This window comes from Zeus faber, assembly GCF_960531495.2.
Source record: "Zeus faber genome assembly, chromosome: 17".
Taxonomy (NCBI): domain Eukaryota; kingdom Metazoa; phylum Chordata; class Actinopteri; order Zeiformes; family Zeidae; genus Zeus; species Zeus faber.
In genome coordinates this window covers 10,518,774-10,542,514 of record NC_137204.1, presented here as the reverse complement: position 1 = coordinate 10,542,514, position 23,741 = coordinate 10,518,774, and the positions used below count along the sequence as shown (strand labels likewise).

The following is a 23,741-nucleotide window of genomic DNA, read 5'->3' as shown; positions in this document are numbered from 1 at the left end:
TTAATTTATAACGTGGTCATAACAATAATTTAAACTTTTATAGTAAAATCAAAAGATTGGTTCACTTTTATTTTCAACCTCTTCACGACTGAAAAATGTTAAATCTCCTTTTCGCGAACGGGAAACTCATGATATAGTCGCAGGTTTCTTAGTGAGCATTTTTTTTCGAATTGCGAGAGCAAATTTGTGATCAAAGCACCTTTTTGGGATTGCCCGTACAGCCATAGCTTAGCCTTGGCTACAGCAGGTTGCGAGGAGGAAGCGCCACGTCTCCTAAGGTGATTGTGGATGTAGCCAAATAGCTAACCTAACAAACCTCTCCTTCAACAAATGTGCATGTGGTTGTATTTAGAATTTAGAATTAAAAGTAAATGGAGCTGCATTCACTCACAAGGTGAAAACTTTGTTCCACTCGGGATTGAGGCTCTTATAAACGGTGTGTGTCTGGAGTCTGTCATTATTCAGCTCCAGCACGCAAAAAGGATCGCTCTTCCCTATGAAACCACAGAACACATAAGAACACAAGAAAGAAACAAGCAGGCAAATAATTATGATTGTGGAATTTTGGTGATCGGTCGAAGTGGCTGCAACCGATCGGCTGTAGTCCATGTGTGTGTGTGTGCGTGTGTGCAGGGTTCACCTGTTACGTCAGCGGCCAACAATCCCTCCGCTCTGGTAACCTTTATCTGCACTATTCCCACATCTCTCATGTTAGAGAAGGACTTTAGAAGCTCCTAGGGGAAAGGGAAAGTTTCAAGTGAGGCTTTTATTCACACTTCACCCATTAAACGATTTTTATAAAAAATTATTACTAAAATGATCACGATGTCACTTACGTAGCGTTTGACTATCTGCCCGCGTTCCTGAGGGTCGTCCAGTGGCGTGAGGGAGAGGTCTGATATGGAAACGTGGATGGAGGCAGTCAGGGTGACCAGGAGCACCACGGAGCCCCGGGAATCCTCGAGCGGCAGTTCAAGGTGATGGGTGTGCTCCTTAGCCAGAGTTGAGAGGTCCAATTGGCAACTAAAATGGCACACGGTGTTAAATAAAAGCATACATGTACATAGGTGAGGGGGGAATTGATGGCCTCATAAACAATCCTCTAGGTTAAATTCTTTTTTTATATATACGGTATATAAACATAAATATATATATATTCATGAAAATAGTTTACATTAGACAACCTATCAAAATGTCCATATCAAATAAATCTCAGATAAAGGTAGTTTGGTAGAGATGATGCAATTGAATGCTATTGACTACAAAACCAGACATTGAAAACAACAGTTATCAAGCTCCTGTTAAAAAAGCGCCGCCTGGACACTTCTATAAATGAAGTGTCGAGGCTGCGTTTGAACAAACAAATCTCTCAAATCTCACACGGAATAACCTGTTGGATCCTAACCTATCTGGCTTCAAAGTGTTCACAACACTGAGACTGCCCTGCTGACTATTGTGGACTCCCTGCGGGCAGCAAGTGCTGCTCATAAGGTATCTGTTCTGCTTTTTCTTAATTTATCCGCAACCTGACACTGTTGACACCATGTTCTCTTGTACACTCTTTCTGATCTTGGTATTACAGGGGCCGTGCATAGTTGGTGTGAGTCTTACCTCTCGGGTAGTTCCTACAGGGAGTATCGACGCCAAAAAAGATAAGTCGGTAGCCTCATCCGCTATCTTGAGTTTGCTAAAACTCTGCAGCCTCATTGGGTCACATCCTGCCTCCAGCATGCTCTAGCCTGGCTCTGCCTCTTGCCTAAACCAAACAGAATATTTCCAGGTAGTGTAAACGCACTTGACACGGATAATCGGTTGTGAGCTACCTGTGTGAAAGGGCAACTCCGGACAATGTCCTGACCTGATTATCCAGACATTGTCCAGAGTGCATGTGTGAAAGCAGCTTAAGTCACACCAGGTAAGGACCGGTGTCCCACAGGGATCTGTGCTTGGCCCTTTTCTCCTCTCACTGTACAACTCCTCACTGGGATCGGTCATCCAGGTTCTCAAGTTCTCAATCCAGGCTCTTCCCATGGGTGGCGTCAATTATTGTAAAAGTCTTCCAAACAAGTTAGCAGCTTTCTAATCTCAAACATTTATTTGGATTACTTCCGATCAGGATTCTGAACCAGATCACAGCACTGAGACGGCGCTAATTAAGGTACTTCTTGATATTTGTCCGAACAGTGACAATTCTACATTCGATTTTTTAAATTTCAACTCTAGAGCTACTGGTACTGCCTTACACACAACCTACCATAAATTCTACTTGACATGGATTGTCCCTATACGGATGTACAGGGACAGAGTGGAGCGACAGATAGAGCAACTGGACACCAGACGCTTGTCGCAGGGGCTGGGGACTATTATGAACAACAACAGCAGCTCCTCCCCAGCCACAAGTGTGGACGCCTCCCTAGCCAACGAACTGAACTCCTTTTTTGCGTGGTTTGAGTCTGGCAACAACACCGCTTGCTCACCAGCTAATCGGAGTTAGACCGCTGGGGATGAGCGCACACTCTCATGACGTCAGGATCTGATGTGTGTGAACACCAGGAAAGCTGCGCGCCCAGATGGCATATCTGACCTGTGCAAACCTGTTAGCCCCGGTGTTCACTGGGATATTCAATGCCTCCCTGGCGGAGTTAGTGGTCCCGTCCTGCTTCACAAGGTCCACCGTCATTCCTGTCCCGAAGCCCACCTCTCCAGCCTGCCTGAATGACTACTGTCCGGTGGCCCTCACCTCGGTGGTCATGAAGTGCTTCGAGAGGCTGATTAAGGATTACATCTGCGCCTCCCTCCCCCACACATTGAACCTGCTGCAGTTCACATACCGAACAGATCCACGGATGATGGGGTCTCCCAGCTACTGCACACCACACTCACATACCTGGATGGTCGGAAGGGGGCCTATGTAAGATTGCTGTTCATCGACTGTAGTTCAGCTTTCAATAGCATAGTCCCCACCAGACTGGCTGTCAAGCTGCAGGAGCTAGGACTGACACTCTGGTGAGAAAGACGAGGCTGTGTCTTTACCACCTCAGGCAGCTAAAGAAAATCAGGGTCTCGGTGAGGATCCTCAAGTCCTTCTACACTGGAGCAGTGGAGAGCATCCTGACGGGCAACATCACTGCCTGGTTTGGGAACTGTACTGCCCATGACAGGTGGGCCCTGCAGAGGGTGGTGCGTTCAGCTGAAAGTACCACTGGAACTACATTCCCCTCCCTGCAGGACTTATGCACCAGGAGGTGTAGTAGCAGAGCCTGCAGGATCATGAAGGATCCTCATCACCCCAACAACGGACTGTTCCAGCTGCTGCGGTCAGGCAAGCGCCTCCGCAGTCACACAGCGAGGACAGAGAGACTGAGATGGAGTTTCTTCCTGCAAGCCATAAGAACTGTCAACGCTGAACTCTCCAGGGGTCCTAACAAAAAGCACCGAGACACTCACATAGGACTCACTGCCTTACTGTACTGTATGAAGCTACTGTACTGCATACTGTATCACTGTTCTGGGTTACTGCATACTGCGCTGTATTGCAGTTCTGTTCGGTATTACTGCATTGCTGTGTCATACTGTTGTATACTGTACTGTATATCTCCATACTAACTTTATTCACATGCACTTTACTGCACATATCTGTATATACAAATAGCCTATCCTATATGCATAACTCTAATCCCTTCTATTTTGTACTACTGTTTAATTATGGGCTTGTGTGTAAATTGTATTTTTTTATTTATATATAATCCATATATACAGTATATAGAGACAGAATTTACAACAGATTTTTGGTGATCTTTCAGCAAAGATATATAACAGATTTTCCTTCACTCCCTATACATAGTAATTGAAACTCCACGATACAAGAACGCTATGAATCATTTTGGCACTAGGTTCATTTGAATTGTGCTCAAAACATTGTACAACTGGTTTGGTTTTTCAGACTGTAAGATTTCCATGTTATGATTTGTCACATATTGCATATCTCTGTTGGATGGATTGGATTGCAACTTAAAATCTAATGTCAATGAACGAAAAAAATCCAATGTGTACTGACCGTCCAATGAAGTCGTCTCTCCTTCCCACGTCTCTGTCCCAGACTGCGATCTCCAACACTCCTCCCGTCTCCTCGTATTGATGCAAGTCAAACTGTTCCCTCCACTGAGGACTGAGGGTCTTTGGAATGGTCTACACACACACAGACGCACGCATGCATGCACGCACACACACACACACACACACACACACACACACACACACACACACACACACACACACACACACACACACACACACACACACACACTGTTATCATGGAATAAGTAAAGCTTTTTCCAGGTTTAGTAGTCGCATTTCCAACAAACCTTGCTCCTGTACTTCTGCTGTCCCAGTCGGAACTTGACGTAAGGGTCACTGAGGCCGTTGGGGTCCATGGGAATGAGGTCTCGACCCTCGATAAGGGCGATGCTGACGGTGCCTCGCCACAGCTGGGCCTTCCGATGCAGCTCCGAGAGACGCATGGACTGTTGCTGCTGTTGTCATGCCGACACACAGAAGTCACACATACACACACACACACGTACATACAGTACATACATACATACATAGATGATTAAGACCTCAGCGCTTTACACCCCGTTCAAAAACACAATGCTGGCGGTCAATCGACAATCACGCATCAGAGGGGAAGGAGCATGGAAGGAATTCTGTATCACAATCCACAAATAAATCTAATGGTGTCCACAAACCAACAAAACAAAATGATGGAAGGAATTCTGTATCACAATTCACAAATAAATGTAATGAACCCCACAAGGCAAACTACCACGATACAGAGAGACAGACGTGTTCTTATGTCAGGGGGAGGTGCAGGGATTTCCATGGATATTAATATCAGTCATTTACCTTCGTGGACCTTTTCCAGGACCTCCTGAGCAGCATGGTCTGGATATAAATTTTACATTTTTCAACCGGCACTGACATCTGGATTTACATTACGACTGACTGACTAAACGGCATCAATTTAGCAAAACAAAAGGGAGAGGCTTCTGACTCTGGATCATCATTTGCCGGAGTCATTACACCGTCTATAGTCTGAAAGTTAAATGACCCTCTTTAATCACTTGCCGATAACCAAATCTTAAAATAGAGGCAAACTTTTCATCACAACTTCTCTCTCATTTAGCCCGAGATTACTGATGTAGAGGTTGGTTGTGAGTTATAAGTCACTAATAAGAAAGTCATTCAAGATTCAAGATGATCTGCGTTAATAGCACTAGAAACAAGCGTTCCAGTGGAGGCGATACTTGTGTGTACTCTATGTACAATGAACGTACATAAAACAGATCATGAAAATTGAAACAGCAACATATGTAAAATCTTATCCCCAATGCAAAACAATAACATGATAAGGACAGGACAAAACAAAACTACGCTTTCAGGCTAAGAAAAAAACTATTTATTCTAGGTCTATGCTATGGGCCAGGAGCTTTTGATTTATGGAGGCCATCCACCACTCGGACTCACTTTATTTACATAGGGCTTCCATCGATAGGGCTTAACCTCTTTCTGCTGGTGGAAAAACATGCAGCACAAAACACTTATGATGAAACAACCTCTCAGACTAAAATGCCATATCGATAACACTATATATCATAAAAGGGGGAGAACAGTGATACGTATGAGAGAGAGAGTGGGAAGGAGAGCAGGATGGTAGCTGTCTACCTCTGTGGGCTCCTCCACGGGACTGTATTTGGGGGTCAGGGTGGCGGACAGCTCCAGGCAGCCCAGGTCTTGGTCAGGGTAGTGGGGGTCTTTCAGCACCAGAGTCACGGGTACCGTTCTGCAACACAAGTTGACTTTCACTTAAGACCTTTGAGTATGAACTGCTGCATGAACAGGTCTTTGTTTGAATCGGATTGAGAGGCTTTTTCTTAAATACTGTGTTTCCCTGTCGTTTCTCTCCCACGGCACAACGCTATCCTGTTAACCACCGAAAACGTAACCAAACCTTTCAAATTCATACTACTATGGGACGTCCTGGTGGCTCAACCGGGTAAGCGTGTGTGAATCATATAGGCAAAACACCTGCAGCGACCCGGGTTCATATCCAGCCTGCAGGTGTTTGCTACGTGTCTCTCACTCTCTCAACCCCCAATTTCATGTTTCTCTACAAAAAAAGGCAAAAGCACAAAAATGTAAACAAAAAACCTGTGCTTACTATAATGGTGATGCATGACTCCAAATGATCTTTGACTCACAAATTGAAAATAATTACTATTTAACCGACTAAATTAAAGTCAAAGGCAAAAGGGGTTCTAGGCATTTGACGTAATTCATGTGACTGGTTTACACATTGCATTCCATCCTGAATAAATCATTTTAAGAGAATGGAGAATTCTATTCAAATCGACTCTTCTGACTCTCGTGTATCGTTCAGAAAGTCCTCCCTCGCTCACCAGGCGTTGCATCTACGGAATCAAACGAATGAAGAGACTGAAAAATTTAATGACACTTTACTCACACGTTACGTGAGCTCGTTCTGATGAACAGAGAGCTGCAGTTAGTGCAGCCTTGCATTTTTGAGCTTGCAACACAAAAGCTAGTTTACATTATTTATGTATTCTAAGTGGAATTTGTAACATTTTCAAGGCACACCTGGCGAGCTCTCATGACACATTAGTCTTGGCCCGTTGTTTGAAAAACACTGTTTTACAGTAATATGTGAGATATTTGATGTTTTCAAAGCAGCTTACAGCTTTGAGTGAAACACCAAGAAGGACTGTCAAAAGACGGCAGTTATTCTATTTCATTTAACATATACACACACGCACCGCTGCTGTTCCAGAGACTCCAGGTGGAGATAGGTGGAGCCCATGAAGTCGTCCTGACGTCCAAAGTCGTAGTCAAACACCTACAGTGCAACAGAATGATCTATGCTTCACTGCGTGCGGATGAGAGAAAACACGGACATTTGTCTATTTCCAACAAAGTAAGCGTTGTTACCTTTACATATAAGGGTTCACTTAGACTGTCCATTACCAGAACGGTCCTTTCGTCCCACACTGGGTTGAGGTTCTTATGGATGGTTTTGCTCCTAAATACTTCTTTACCACTGAGCTTAAACTTGACGTAGGGATCGCTGGTTCCTGAGAGAACAATGTCGATGTTTTTTGAGCCAGGGCCAAAAAACAATCACAATTATTTAATCACATATCTTGTAATTTTATCAAAGTTACATTCACAAAGGCCCTAAGCCCTAATATCGAATTATATTATAGAAGGTATAGTATAGCCAATATGGCCAAATTAAAAGATCTGATGATACAAGTATGAAGACATAAAGAAGTAAAGAAGAAGATAAAGAAGTACATTTTATTTCATACAGAAGTATATAAATGTACCTCCTCTGTCTCGAATGGCCAGGTTATGCCCTCTCTTCAGTTCGATCTCCAGTTTATACATCCCTGAGCCGGGGAGAGTCTGGTGAGCTGGATTATCCAATGAGCGACCGGGCGCACCCATGGCCTGTGAAAGAGAATAAATATATATTTATTATTATGAAAAAATTCAATTTTCTTTTAAATTCAAACAGATTAGATTTGTGCAAATAACAATGCAAATAATTCTGTTACAACAACAAATTAAATCAGAATCTGTTTAAGATCGGCAAGCACATTTTCATATACAAGGAATTTGTGGTGGTGAGAGTTGGTGCACAAAAGAAAAACTGCTAAATATAGAGAAATAGTCTAAAATCAAATACAATATATAAAAATATATAAAAATAAAGTGTGATTCTATGCACAGCATAAATTACAAGTATAGGGATATGAGGTATGAACTATGTAATTACTACATTATTACAGAGTCAAAATAATGTCGATACAAGTTTTGTATCTGCAACAACTTCGACCATTTCCATCAAAGCAAAACTCACCATTTTAAAAGTTGTCATGGCAAATAGAATCTGCGGGCTACCTCTCCTAGATGTGTATCCTTCCACCAGCTCGCCCGTATCTGCATTCACTCAGACTAAAGTGTCTAATTCAACAGTGCAAGTTGTCTCCGGGGGAAACCACTGACAGGAAATTACACCAGTGCAGCTTCCCCAGAATGAGGGGCGTTTCGTTCTTTTTGAAGCTGAGAGGTTTCCATACTACAGTTGTAACTTCTACGACGCCGCTGAGGCAGCATCACCTGGACCACTACACTGCAGGAACTACCCAAACACATATCACACATTTATATTGTGTAAAACATGTTTTACACAATAGAAATGTGTGATATAGTACGACTACTACCTAGGCTTTTTCTACTACTACTACATGGTGGTATTAATTTTTTGCTTGTGAAAAGAGTATTATTTTGTATTATTTAAGTATTATTAGAGAATGGCAGGGGTTTACTGAGTTTTAGTGACAGACAGCTACATATAAAAAGCAACATTTTTTGCGATAGTCTTAATTTCAGTTATCAGCTTTACATTAGTATGTTTTGTTTGAAGAATTCGATAAGTATAATCTCACAAAAAATTTTCATTGTATATTTTTGGGATTTATCAAATATTGTTTTGTTAATTTTTAGGTTTATATTTACTGTTTAACATTACGTTTATTGCATATTTTTCTGGTTCATCATTAGGTTTGCTGTATATTTTTTAATATTTTAGATTTGTTCCAATTATTTTATACATTTTTGTTCATTTTTAGGTTTCCATTTACAGTATTTGTATTGTTTATCATTGGGTTATTGTGCAATATACTTTTAATGTCCATTGTTTTTTTTAGGTTTATTGTTTGTTATGTTGATCTTTATTGTTTGTTTTTTTAGGGATACTATATATTTCCAATTTGTTCTTCTAGTTAGATGTATTGTATTTTTCCAATTTTTCAGATTTATTTTCCTCTTTATTCTTTATTTATTATTCTTTAACTAACAATGTTATTTGGGCTTTTAGTTTATTTTCTCCTATCACAAAATATCAACAAGATTTATTCATACAGTATATTTTGAAAATGTTCAGCCAGATCCATCCTAGCAGGGAGTTTTAGACATAACAGACATAATATGCAATAATCTACTGTTATTCTATTGTTAATTTATTGCTTACAGCGTGAATACCAAATTCCAAATCCACATCATATATTTAACGTAATATGGCACTAAGCTGTTATTGAAATACATTTATGTACAACTGGCAACATGACAGAAATTAAAGTTGGAGCAATCACGCAATGTAAGAGGAAACTGGGATTCATTTCTCCACCAAATTCTACTCTACACTGATGTGTAGAGTATGAAATACATTTAAATAACACATTTTCACAAGTTATTTTGACTTCAAATTGAGCCACCCAGGAAGACAACATGTCTCCAGGATGTACACTGCATCCCGTCGACATGCACAGTGTACTTACACAGACACTCTGACAGTGATCAATACCTCGGTAATACAAGAACACCCTGAGGTAAGTGAAAATCCATTTCGCCGACAAAGGTAAGACACACTTATACGGTGTCCGTACAAGAGAATATCCCATTTACAAAAAATCCACTACCAAGAGCCATATCAAATGTGTCATAAAATATGTGTCATATGTCAATCGTTCAACCTCAGACCTGGGTGATACTTACTGGTAAGAATCGTTATTATGGTTTCACCTCTCATTCACAATTCTTATTTCCTTTGAGACATGTTGATCAATCACGCTGATCTTTTAAAACCCCCTTAGACATTTGTCTTTATTCCTCAAAAGCCTTGCTGATACCAGAAGCTGAAAGATTCCTAAGGCTCCGAAGACAACGTTTGGTTCGTATTAGTTGCGCTGCCCTGATCTGCATCAATAATTCAAGGCTCACAGACGATTCGTTCGTCGCAAACAAATCTTTTAAATTACTCATATGTTCAAGAGTCATATGTTCGCAACTCACCACTCGGTAACTGCAGCCAGACACACCGGCATTGACTTAGACTCCACTCTCGATTCACAAATGAACAACAGCCGAGAATCGTGAGTCATTTGGTATAATTCATAATGAATGTGATTGATTTACACTAACAGCATTTCTGTTATACATGACAGCCACCAAACCCCCTCTTTGGAGAGTGAGCCTACCATGTTTCCATCAATAAACAACTAATCGTCATTACTTCTCCAAGAGGGGGAGAATCTACACGGGTGAAACAAAGAAACAAACAGCAACATGTACTTCACAAAACTTAAACATAAAAATATAGAGTCAGATAACAACATGAATTTTACATAACAAAAATAAGTTGACAAAAACAACAGCAATCAGAACAGCAATTGGATCAGAAATTACGGCATGTGGCCTCTTCATGTGACAGTTATAGCAATAAAGGAGAGGAAAGGAGAAGTACATAATTAGGAGGGTGTTCAGGGTGTGTTCGAAGTAGATACTGGCAGTGTGTGTGTGCATGTGTATGTGTGATCAGTCTGTGGCTGTGTGTGTGTGATGTGTCCATCAGTGAGTGCACAGGATTAGTCCCAATTAGTTCTGGTGTATAAGGTCAGAATTATATCGTAGTGCCTCCAAGCAGCGGAAAAGGCCTTGCAGCCACCCACGAGCCTCGAAGCCTTACAGACACCCCACGAACGCAAGAACACCCCGAGCACAATGCACCACAGTCACAGAGGACCACCCAACCCCCAGAGAAGCCAAGAACCTGCAGAGCAACACCCACCCAAAATCTTGACGCACAAACCAGTCCCAGAAAGTACAAAATGACTCTGCACCCCTGAGGCACACACATACAACCCATGCCCATGCACAGGCATAAGATGCACCTGCAGGTGCAGAACCTTGGCCACACCGATAGACCGGCATCCTGCCAGAATTTCCCACCCAGCGGTTGAGCAAACAGGGCCCCCATGCCCACCCACACCCCACACAAGGCGTTGCCTGCCACACAACCGAGAACGCTGGGCATAAGGCACCCACCAACGCCTGCAGAAAGCTGGGGCACCAGCCACACCGCTACCCACACCCACGACGGCAAGCTGCCACCCAGGGGCCCCTGAAAGCACCGGCAGCACTCTTCACAGCCCTGCTGGTTCGCAGCAGGCACAAAACCACCCAGCACTGGGGGCAAGCTACCAGGACCCGAACAGAGCCGGAAGGGGGCCCACCTGGTCTTCCCCCGGCCAAGCACCTTCCCACGCCAAACCACCAGCTCAATCCAGCCCATCCCGGAAACCCCAGTACTTAATGTGTGCTGTTTGTATATGCAGTAGAAATTGAGATGAGTTGGGGTGTGTGGCGGACAAGGGGGCGTTCTCAAGCATCGGCTGCGGATGACAGCACGGTTCCCTTTCCGCAGTCACTAAGCTACCTCGAATCGGCCCAATCAGCGCCTGTGTGGCGCTGATTGCTGCTGATTGGCCCGACTCGAGGCAGGGAGATTCCTGAAAGTTTTGTCTGTCTTGCAGAGGGGATCGGTGCACGGGCTCGCAGCAGCCCAGCAGCCCAACGCCATTCCTCCTGAGTCCGAGATGATTATTATCCACTGCATTATTATAATAATAATCAGTTTGTTATTTATAATTGTGACCAACGTACCTTATTGTGTGAGGTTACAAAAAAGTCTCTGGCAATGTTGGCATACAGTACCAAGGCAAGAAAGACTCTGTCTCCCTCCCTAAACCCTTACCTGTGGGCAGAAGGCGCATGAACAGGGACCCAGGAGTGGCCCATGAACAGGGACCCAGGAGGGGCAGGGCGCCGAGTGAAAGGCGCCCCGGAGCCAATCCGCTGGATTGGAAACGCTGGATCCGCTGGATTGGAGGAGCGGGACTACCTCCAGAGGCCAGACGACCAGACCCGCGTCCGACCCCAGGACCCACGCTGGATTGGCCAGGTCCCCAGCCCATCCCGATCCCCCGGAGCACAATGTCCGGGGGGCGCTACGCCCGACCCCAGGACCTATACGGGATTCGCCGGGTTTTGTGGTGCCCTGGGACTCTCTCTTCCCTTCCCGTGCTGTCCCCTATCTTTTCCCCCTCCCAGGGCAGTGCTGTCGCGGGAAATGATGGAGCTGCACAGACGTCTGGGCAGGGGTGCGGACACTGCGGGCGGCCGGGCTACGACCTCTACGACTGTCCTCGGATGGAACTCGGCCAGGTGGTCAGGTCCCCGCCCTACTGTACCCCTCCCCTGGTCGGAAAGGGGCCTACCAAGTACCGGTAAAGCTACAAGCGGGTAGACATCAGGCTTTGCTGGACTCTGGTTCAGCAACGCCTGGATTGACCCGGGCCTTTGGTGGAGGCGTCACAGGTGGAGGTTCATTGTGTGCATGGGGATATTGACACGTATCCGATGGTCCGGCTCAAAATGTTTTACAAGGACGTTAGACCACAGTGCCCGTGGGTATCATTTTATGTTAGTCCTAGATTATGCAACCCGGTACCCAGAAGAAGTGCCCATGCGCAGTATTATGGCCAAAAAAGTGTGGCGCAGGCGCTGTTTCAGGTCATCTCCATAGTCGGGATTCCGAAGGAAATCCTGACTGACCAGGACACCACCTTTATGTCACTACCTTTATGACACTTCGGGAACTTTACAAGTTACTGGGCGTCCGCTCAATTCATACCAGCATTTACCATCCCCAGCCTGGTCGAGCGCTTTAATAAAACGCTGAAAACATGATTCGAAAGTTCGTTCACGGCGATAGCCGTAATTGAGACAAGTGGTTGGATCCCCTTTTGTTTGCGGTGTGCGAGGTTCCCCAGGCCTCCACGGGATTTTCTCCCTTTGAACTCTTCTTTGGCAGGAGACCCTGGGGGTGCTAGACCAAATTAAAGAAAACTGGGAGATAGGTCCTAGCACCAGTAAGAATGAAATACTGTATGAGATGGACCTGAGAGCAAAGTTACACATGCTGGTTCGGCTGTTATCACGGGAGAATTTGCTCCGGGCTCAGGAATGTCAGCTCCATTTATATGACAGGGAGACAAGGTGTTAGTGTTGCTCCATACGTCCAGCTCTATATTTCTCGCGAAGTGGCAAGGGCCTTTTGTGGTCACACGGCGGGTTGGCGAGGTTGATAATGAGGTTGAACGGTCTGACAGCCAGGGGGCGCCAAAGATTTATCACCTAAACCTCTTAAAAGAATGGAGGGAAGGGGCGTCCGTGGGGCTGGTCACGGCGGGCATTGATCGGGATGAGTTGGGGCTGGCAGTTCTGGGGGCTGGCGGGCTACTATAGGAGGTTTGTCCCCAACTTTTCGGAGCTAACCAGCCCCTTGACCGACTTAACTCGAAATGGTGCTCCAGATCCGGTCCAGTGGTCAGACAAGTGCCAGCAGGTGTTTGCGAGTGTAAAGTCAGCTCTCTGTGGGAAGTGCCAGTGTTATTTAACCCAAACTTCTCTTTCCCTTTCTGTCTGCAGACCGACACGTCGAACAGAGGGCTGGGCGCAGTCTTGTCCCAGGAGATGGAGGGGACCGAGTGTCCGGTGCTGTATCTCAGTCGCGAGCTTTCAGAGTGGGAGTCGAGGTACAGCACGCGGAAGAAAGAATGTTTAGCCATCAAGTGGGCAATCGGTTCCCTCCGCTACTACCTCCTGGGACAAGCTTTCACCCCTTGTTCGGACCAAGCCCCGCTGCAGTGGCTCCACCGCATGAAGGACACAAACGCCCGGATCACCTGGTAGTACCTGGCTCTCCAGCCCTTTAACTTCTGGGTGGTCCATAGGCCGGTGGCGCAGATGGTCGCGGCTGACTTTCTCTCCCACTCTGGGGGGGCAGGGGGGGTATGTGGTGGACAAAGGGGCGTTGTCAAGCAGCTGCAGATGACGGCACAGTTCCCTTTCCCGCAGCCGCCAAGCTGCCTCGAATCGGCCCAATCAGCACCCGCTGATTGGTCTGACTCTAGGCAGGGAGATTTCTTAATGTTTTGTCTGTCTTGCAGAGGGGATCGGTGCACGGGCTCGTCAGCAGCCCAGCAGCAGAACGCCGTTCCTCCTTCCCTCCTTACAATAAAGACTCTCGCCATATTGGCACGCCACAGCAAGAAAGACTCCATCTCCCTCCCTAAACCCTTACCTGTGGGCAGAGACTCCCACAGGATGCGAATCATCCAAGCATGTCTAACCCGAACCACTCGCGCACCTCCTGCCCCGCAGACCCTGGTCTGGTCGTATGTTTTTTGGAGTAAGATTCATGCGGGTATGTATGTGTTCTAAGCTAGTATGAGTGGTATTAAAATTACAGGACAGTCATGAGGCGCAAGCAGACCAAGGCAGGAGCCTAACAGGCCAGATCGCAGCCGCCCGTCACGCCCCTACCCACACCGCTCACAACCCACCCATCCTGCATACTCTAGGTCTATTGTATGGTGTATGTACTGAGTTTGAGTTCCAGCACTGGGAGAGATGGGCGAGGCACAACCAGATCAACGCAGGAGTACAGCAGGCCGGACAGTGGCCAAGCAGACCCCACCCCTAACCCCAGCTCCCAGGTGGGGGGTACCATCTGAACCTGGCAGCGTCTGAATCAAACAGTGAAAAGTCAGAAATATGAACATATCTTATCTACCATAACAACATACAGTATCTACCAAGTCACTCGTAAAGAGCTGAATCTCCCAAAAGAGCCAAACCTTTCATCACATACGAATTGACTGGATACATTTTCAGATTGCGCCAGATCAAGGTGATTATGGCTGGGATGAAGATTGACATCCTGAGGACAGAGGCTTATAGGTGAAAGTCCATCTACAAAGGTCCTTATTTTTTTATTTTTTTCTGGAATAATAAGGGAGAGCGGTTGTGAAGGTACTGGCGCAGAAGATGACATTGGGTTTTTTCTTTTAGCTACTTTGTAAAAGTAACTGGCTGTACTTAAATTACATTTGAGATATTTGTTTACAGCTCTGGGAGTCGGGATTGACAATATTTTATGTTGCAATTACATTATTCAACTATTCAGCAGGCAGACTAAGGGAGACTTAGAAAGACTGGAAAGAGCGTCTCTAGTAGATTTGGAACTAATCTTTTACACATTTCAATGCATTAAAGTCTCCACTGAAGCTTGTTTTTCATATTTTCAATTAGGGATTCAATAATATATAGGTTTGGCTTCAGTAATTGAAATACAAATATTCTGTACAACCACTAGTCCATTGAGATTCTCCCAATGTCTATTCACCTCAACCAGTATGGGTATAGTTGGCTAAGTTTAATCAGGTCGAACTACTAAAAATGGACTACCTTCTAAATTCACGTAGCTGGGAGTGGGTCAGTATCCTGTCAATGTTGACAAGCTGCTTAGAGCAGATTTGGCCTTGTACTACTCAACCAGGAACCAGGAATGCCAGTGGATCAGGTGCAATCCAATCAGCTCCAACTGATGCATGGCTATTTTAAGTTAGGTTTATTCTTGTTTATATGCACATGTGTGCATTGATCCTGGACCTTTGTAAACCCTTTGCACCAATACTGGACAGGTGTTTGTCCACCAATAAATCCTCTTTTAAGGGACCCTTCTTACTAGTTTTTCTGTCAGGATAGAAACCTATTCCTGTTACAGCAGTTTCAAGATAATTCTTTAGACTTAATCTGCACATTGGACCAACTGGGAGGAATGGAATGATAAACGAAGTAAAAAGGAAATCAAAATGGCTATAAATCTCATACTTTTTACACAGACCTCAAATGCTGTCATTGACTATCTATAAGACGAGAAAGTGTTGTGAGGTAAAAATGAACCGATTTGACATGGTACCAATCAAGGCTATTTCACAATTACACACGAGTAATATGTTCATCATGTCAATGGTGATCTAAGTAAAAGGACCATTGAAAGAAGACTAAAGACAGATGGAGAGAGAAGTCACAAGTTTTGGGGCAAAGTGTATTTTGATGGTCCCGTTTCAACGGTGAAACAAGAAAGCTGATCTTTCAACGCCTCCGGCAGAGAGACACACGTGGTAAATGGATTGCATTTATATAGCACTTTTCTAGTCAAAGCACTTTACAGTACATGCACCCATTCACACTCACATTCATACATCTATAGCAAGGGGGTCGCACCTTCTCATCCATAGCAGTGAGGGGTTTAGCGTCTTGCTCAAGGACATTTCGACGTGCTGCCAAGAGGAGCCGGGGATCAAACCAGGAATTCTCTGATTGCTGGACGACCCACTCTACCTCCTGAGCCACCGTCACTCCAACAACTCATAACTTACCGTAAAAATCGAAAGCAACATTGTTGACTAAAATTCCATCTGAATCCATTTTTTCAACTCCACAACAGTATAGACCTAAAAGCGCTCACCGATAGCAGGCGCCCACATGTGGAGGCCAGGGGAGAGGTCTCATCCCAAGGGGTAGAGCCTAGTCCTTGGGACGCCAGGAAGGAAAAGGAGAAGGTCTCCAAAGCCAGCAGGACACCAATATATGGAGATGGGACCAAGGAGAAAGTAAAGGGTTTTTTTTTGTTTGGGTGGGGGTAACTAAGGCAGCAAAGGCTTTAAACCAGGAAAGATTTGTAGTCCATGTCGACACTTATTGGGTTCTCCTCCTTCAGGTCCATGCCGCCACCTCTCCACATAAGACACTGATGGAAGAAGCAAGAGATGAAATGACACAAGCAACACAAAATCAATGAGGAAAAATATGGATGACACTGCACACGATTCCGAGAAAGAAAGATGGTGAAGCCGGCGGTAGGGAGGGAGGAAGGGAGGGAGGGAGTGGGGGAATTGGGGTTGGCTTTGCTGTAATCTCTCCAACGGGGGAAGCCTGATTGGTTGAGGTGTTAAGTACAGGGGCAAGTTAAAGGGGAAGAGCAGAAGGGCAAGAGCAGATCCCAAAAGATGAAGACGCATCGCACATCTCAAAAGTAATCCAATGGTCGTATATAAATCAAAGATAAATAAATACAAATAGAATTTTTCAAATGTAGTTATTCATTTTCTTTATTGTATTTATTTATTATATAAATAAATAAAAATCATTTTCAGGTTTACTTTTATGGTTAATTTTAGATTGATTGTTTATTGTCCAGTTTTTCTTGTTTATAGTTTTTTTCCAGTTTATTTTATTGTGTCGATTTCTAGGTTTCTATTTGTTTATTGTATTTAATTTTCTTTTTATTTGTTCATTCTCAGGTTTACTTTAATGGTTCATTTTAGATTTATTCTATATTTTCCCCCCCGTTGTTCCTTGTTTATTTTCCATTCTAAGGTTTGTATTATTTTGGTCGTTTACAGGTTGGCTATCATTAGGTATACTGTTTTATTCGCCAAATCTTTATTCTTTAAGTGAAAGCGTTTTGTTTACTGTACAAACACATCACTGGAATTCCACTCATCTGGCAACATTAAACCGCACGCAATCCACATTTCAGAGCATAAATCTTTTTTTAAGTAATACAGTGGTCTTCAAGCGCGGGTCGGCGACCAAAATTTATTTTGTGGAAATTAAAAATATATATTTTGGACAAAAACATGATATAGAGTGAACTCCAAACGCTAACAATAGAACAGCTGTGTTTTTTATTTATTTCAGTAATCAGCTGAGAGTGAGCCGATTCGCAGGTTCCGACGTTATGGTGTGTTTGAAAATCTTGAGTAATTGAATAATGTTTATAAACCTCGGAATTTTCAGTAACGTACCGTGCCCCTGATCTAAAACCACATGGTAAATAGTTTGTGTTATTGCATGGATATTAAACAGTATGTACAACCCTATCTGAAAAAAGGAAAAAAGGTGGATTTCCAAGTTTTTCCTACACACAGATGATTTAAGGTCAGTTCAAGATAATAAACTAAAAACGATAAACTATTGTAGTTATCATAGTCAGACCTGGACTAGATTATACATAAAAAAACCTAAACAGCATTTGAAATGCTGTTTCAGATTTGTGAACCCTTATTCTATTTGTGAAAACAAGAAAGAGGTGAATTTCATCGTATTTTCTCCACACATACCAGTCTACTGGTTTGTAATCTAAAATAAATCTAAATCTAAAATAAAAACACACAGGAACTGTAAGCGTCATATCTAAGTATATAAATAGATTAATAAGGCATTATAAATATTGTGGGAGCTTGTGCCATGAAACAAATGAATTCAGTTAAGACAGAACGTTCTTTTATAAGCCACCGCCTGCATCCCATACACTGCACGACCAGCAGGGGCAGCTTCCATTTATATTCACAGACAACAATAACACATAGAACCCCTGAAGCCATAACCGGCTACGTCAGTCAAAGTCAAAGCCCTGTCCTAGTCAACAACAACAGTCAACGCAGTCTGGGATACCCCCCAGCACAAACAACACAGCCCAACACCAACAGCATATCCCCAACAACTGAAAACACATAATAAAACACAATAGAGACACATAACATCTCCGGACCTATAATCCTTTGCAACATAACCAAAAGGCCTGGGCCACCCCCTTAGGTCGCTACATAGCCACAACCTGAGGGGTCAGTTGCCCCTGACGATCCCATCACCCAATACAAAGTCTGCGAAATGTCCTGGTTGGCGACGCCGACAGACTGGCCACCGGCGTTCCACAGAGGATGTCTGTGGGTCTGGGGCCGATAGGGAGCGAGCCTGTCTTTGTGCACCACCACCACACACCCCTGACCCGGCATGCGCACCCTGTACACGTCCTCAGTGATCTGTCCCAGTATTTCCCCAGGTCCCTGCCAGTGACTGCGCAGCTTGGGGGGACACCCCCTTTGTGCAGGTAGGGCAGAACACCCACACCCTGTCCCCAGGCACTGTTAGGAGGTGTGCTGAGTGAACCCAGGTGCAGAGAACAAGGCAGAGGCGAGGTGGCAAAAATAGAGGTTTTACTCAAAACAAGTACAAAACTGGGCAAAAAACAAATAAGAAGTCTCGGGAGCTTGGGACAAGAGCGTTGTCATGAGGTTAGACAAACTCAAGACTGAGCGCCCGAGGACACAAACGACAGGGTCTAAATAGGGACGACCAAACGAGACACAGGTGAAACATATCATCTAATGAGGCAGGGTAATCAGGAACAGAAATAGGTGAAGCAGAGCAACCTTGAAAAGGCAGTACTGGCGGCATCTAGTGGCTGATGCTGGTAGGACCCGGGCGAACCCTGACAGGACCCCCCCGTCTAGGAACGGCTCCCGACGTTCCTCCAGGGAGTGTCGGGTGGCGACGGCGGAAATCCTGGATCAGAGAGGGGTCCAGGATATCCCGGGCCGGAACCCAGGAGCGCTCCTCCGGCCCGTAACCCTCCCAGTCCACCAGGTATTGCAGGGCCCTGCGGACCCGGCGGGAGTCCAGGAGCCGGCGGACCGTGTAGGCGGGCTGACCGTCGATGATGCGAGGCGCCGGAGGAGGCCTCGTGGTGGGCGCCAAGGTGCTGGTGACCACCGGTCGGAGCCGCGACACGTGAAAGGTGGGGTTTATCCTCATCGACCTGGGGAGCAGAAGACGGTATGCGGCAGGATTGACCCGCCGCACGATCTTGAAGGGCCCAACATACCGTGGCGCGAGCTTGCGTGATTCCACCCGTAATGGAAGGTCCCTGGTGGACAGCCAGACCCTCTGGCCCGGACGGAGCATAGGCGCTGGTCTGCGCCGTCGGTTGGCCTGGATCTGCTGCTGCCGGGATGTCCTCAGCAGGGCCTGACGAGCCCTCTGCCAGGTCCGTCGGCACCGCTGGACGAACCGCTGGGCTGACGGCACTCCCACCTCCGCCTCCTGCTCCTGAAACAGAGGAGGTACGTACCCAAACTGGCACTCAAATGGGGACATGCCAGTGGAAGAGCAGCGCAGAGTGTTGTGAGCGTATTCCGCCCACACTAGATGGTCGCTCCAGGAGGCAGGGTTGGAGGACACGAGGCACCTCAGTGTTGTCTCCAGGTCCTGGTTGACCCGCTCAGTCTGGCCATTGGATTGCGGGTGGAAACCGGAGGACAGGCTGACGGAGGCGCCGAGGAGCTGGTGGAATGCTTTCCAGAACCGGGATGCAAACTGACACCACGTCCAGGGGCAGGCCGAACACCCTGAAAACGTGCTGCACCATGAGCTCAGCAGTCTCCAGAGCTGAGGGGAGCTTGGGCAGAGGAATAAAACGGCAAGCCTTGGAGAACCGGTCTACAACGACAAAGATGACAGTGTGGCCCCGAGACGGTGGAAGGCCGGTGATGAAGTCCACTGAGAGGTGTGACCAGGGCCGACTGGGGATGGGAAGGGGATACAGCAGCCCCATGGGACGTGACCGGGGGTTCTTGTTCTGGGTGCAGATGGTGCAGGCAGCGACGAAGGACCGGACGTCCTGCTCCATGGTAGGCCACCAGAAACGCCTGCGGAGGAACTCGAGGGTCCTGGAGATCCCCGGGTGGCCAGTGAGGCGGGATGAATGCCCCCATTGCAGGACTTGTGATCGGACAGCCTTCGGGACAAACAGGTGACCCGGGGGCCCGTTGCCGGGATCCGCCTCCCTCCTTTGGGCCTGCCGGACCTGCGTCTCGATTCCCCAGCGGACCGGAGCCAAGATGCAGGAGCTCTGGAGAATGGGCTCGGGGAGTTCAACCAGCTCAGGAGGGTCAAACTGTCTGGAGAGAGCATCGGGCTTGAGGTTCTTGGACCCGGGACGATACGACAGGATGAAGTTGAACCGATTGAAGAACAAGGCCCATCGGGCTTGACGGGAGTTGAGGCGTTTGGCCTCCTGAATGTATGTCAGGTTCTTGTGGTCGGTCCAGACGACAAATGGGTGTTGGGCCCCCTCCAGCCAGTGCCGCCACTCCTCCAACGCCAGTTTGACTGCCAGTAGCTCCCGGTTCCCTATGTCATAGTTCCGTTCCGCTGGGGTGAGGCGACGGGAGAAGAAAGCACATGGATGGAGCTTCCTGTCGTGAGTCCTTTGGGACAAAACGGCCCCCACTCCCACATCGGAAGCATCCACCTCCACCACGAAGGGTAGGGTAGGCTCTGGTGTGGCCAGGACAGGGGCAGCGGTGAACCGCATCTTGAGAGCCCTGAACGCCCCCTCAGCCTCCGCAGTCCAGGCGAAGCGGGCTGTGGATGTCCTAGTGAGGGCGGTGAGGGGAGCCGCCACCGTGCTAAAACCCCGAATGAATCGCCTGTAAAAATTGGCAAACCCGAGGAAGCGCTGCACCTGTTTGACCGAGGTGGGTGGTGGCCAGTCCCGGACGGCCTCGGTCTTGGCAGGATCCATCTGGACGTGACCCTCGGTGATGACGAACCCCAGGAACTGAACGGTGGTGGCGTGGAACTCACTCTTCTCCAGCTTCACATAGAGGCCATTGGCGAGCAGGCGGTGAAGGACCTGTCTCACATGCTGTATGTGTTCGGGAAGGGTCCTGGAGAAGATGAGGATGTCATCGATGTAGACGAACACGGAGCGATTGAGAAACTCACGGAGGACGTCGTTTACAAAGGCCTGGAAGACAGCGGGAGCATTGGCCAATCCAAAAGGCATGACCAGGTATTCATAATGGCCGGTAGGTGTGTTGAAGGCGGTCTTCCACTCATCCCCCTCGCGGACGCGGACGAGATTGTATGCGTTTCGAAGATCGAGTTTGGTGAAGATGGTGGCGCCTTGCAGTTGCTCGAAAGATGTGGACATGAGAGGAAGGGGGTAGCGATTCTTGACCGTGATCTTGTTCAGACCACGGTAATCAATGCAGGGACGCAGGCCGCCATCCTTCTTACCCACGAAGAAAAACCCTGCGCCCGCCGGGGAGGTAGAAGGGCGGATGAAACCTGAGGTGAGCGCCCCCGGATGTACTCCTCCATGGCTGTAGTCTCAGGGGCAGAGAGAGAGAAGAGACGTCCTCGAGGAGGGCAGGTGCCAGGCAGAAGGTCGATGGCGCAGTCATAGGACCGATGGGGAGGAAGCGTGGTGGCCCGTCTCTTGCTGAAGACCTCCCTCAGATCGGCATACTCGTGGGGCACTCGTGAAAACTCGGGATGGATGGGACCTTGAATACGGACTGGAGCCAGGACACGGACAGGAACTCCGGAGTGGGCAGGGGCTTGGGAAGGGGCCCGAGCTTGGACACGGACTGGAGACTCGAGAGGGTGAGAAGACGGACTAGAACGAAGACAGGTGGTGTGGCAGGCAGGGCCCCATTCGGTGAGACACCCGGAGGCCCAGTCCAGATGTGGGTTGTGACGGGCTAGCCATGGGTAGCCCAGGACCAGTGGAAACTCAGGGGAGTGGATGAGGTGGAGCTGGATTACCTCTGAATGTTTTCCCTCCAGTGACAGCCAAAGGGGGGCGGTCCGATGGCACACGCTACCGGACCCCAGTGGTCTTCCATCCAGGGCTGTCACCGTGAGAGGATGCTCTAGAGGTGCCAGAGGGAGCTTTAGGGCCTTTGCTAGCCCTACATCCAGGAAGCTTCCTGCAGCGCCGGAATCCACCATAGCTTGGAGGGAGTGATGTTGATCTCCCCAGGCGAGGGAGGCAGCCAGCAGGACCCTGGTCGCCTCGAGCTCGGGAGAGAAGGTTGGCCTCGTCGCAGTTCTCCCTACCCTGGACGAGAGTTGGCTTTTCCCGAGAGCTCAGGGCAGGAAGAACGGAAATGCCCCGGGATCCCACAGTACAGGCAGCAGCGCTCTCTCATCCGCCGGTCACGTTCGGACCGAGAGAGCCGTGTGCTGCCTACTTGCATCGGCTCCTCCCTTGATGCTGGAGGCGAGCTCGGGATAGCCAGGAGATGCTCGGGAGGCCTCGTCCCCAGAGCCGCTCTGCGCGCTGGTGTTGGTGAAGCGGGGAAATCGCGTTCCCTTTGTCTCTCCCGGAGGCGGTTGTCCACCCGAATCGCTGCATCGATGAGCGTGTCCAGGTCCTCCTGCGCCTCCCGGGATGCCAGCTCGTCCTTGACCCCCTCATTGAGGCCCCCCTGGAAGGCCGCGATGAGTGCCTCGCTGTTCCATCCAGACGCCACGGCGAGGGTGCGGAATGCGATGGCGTAGTCCGCCACGCTCTGTCCCCCCTGGCGGAGCCGGAGTAGCCGTGTCGACGCCTCCCTCCCACTGACTGAGTGGTCGAACACTCGGCGCATCTCCCCGGCAAAAGCCTGGTAGCTGGAGCAGGCCGGGGTTTGCCGATTCCAGATGGCTGTGGCCCAGGAGAGTGCTTTGCCGGTGAGTAGCGTGACCACGTATGCCACCTGTGAGCGCTGGGTGGGGAACTGTGACGGCTGGAGCTCGAAAGCCAGGGAGCATTGTGTCAGAAAGCCACGACAGCCCCCTGGGTTACCGTCGTACCTCTCTGGCGCCGGCAGTCGTGGTTCGCGGTGCTCTGGAGGACGCGGGTCCATGGGAGGCAGCGCTGGCGCAGGGCCCATAGGTGGAGCCGGTGCCTGGCTCTGTTGGACGGCCTGGGCGAGCGACTGCAGGTTTTCCAGGACCTGTTGGAGAACCCGCTCGTGTCGGCCAATCGCAGCCCCCTGGTGCGTCAAGGCCACCCGCAGGCTTTCCACCTCTGGAGGCTGGCTCTCTGCTGGGTCCATGTTGTGGCTCAGTCTTGCTGTTAGGAGGTGTGCTGAGTGAACCCAGGTGCAGAGAACAAGGCAGAGGCGAGGTGGCAAAAATGGAGGTTTTACTCAAAACAAGTACAAAACTGGGCAAAAAACAAATAAGAAGTCTCGGGAGCTTGGGACAAGAGCGTTGTCATGAGGTTAGACAAACTCAAGACTGAGCGCCCGAGGACACAAACGACAGGGTCGTAGGGACGACCAAACGAGACA

At 47.7% G+C, this 23,741-nt stretch overlaps 1 protein-coding gene across 1 annotated transcript in view; it reads right to left on the bottom strand.

Moving 5' to 3' along the window:
* The window catches only part of mctp1b (multiple C2 domains, transmembrane 1b), a 31,719-nt gene that overhangs the window by 6,028 nt on the left and 1,950 nt on the right, over window positions 1-23,741 (bottom strand). Inside the window, exons 2-12 of the mRNA XM_080017874.1 lie at window positions 7,404-7,527; window positions 7,006-7,148; window positions 6,834-6,913; window positions 5,725-5,842; window positions 5,527-5,568; window positions 4,906-4,944; window positions 4,365-4,532; window positions 4,058-4,188; window positions 837-1,023; window positions 641-734; window positions 392-494 (exon numbers count right to left, since the gene is read on the bottom strand). Of these exons, the coding sequence (XP_079874000.1) occupies window positions 392-494; window positions 641-734; window positions 837-1,023; window positions 4,058-4,188; window positions 4,365-4,532; window positions 4,906-4,944; window positions 5,527-5,568; window positions 5,725-5,842; window positions 6,834-6,913; window positions 7,006-7,148; window positions 7,404-7,527 (1,229 nt within the window). The remainder of the gene's footprint in view (window positions 1-391; window positions 495-640; window positions 735-836; window positions 1,024-4,057; window positions 4,189-4,364; window positions 4,533-4,905; window positions 4,945-5,526; window positions 5,569-5,724; window positions 5,843-6,833; window positions 6,914-7,005; window positions 7,149-7,403; window positions 7,528-23,741) is intronic.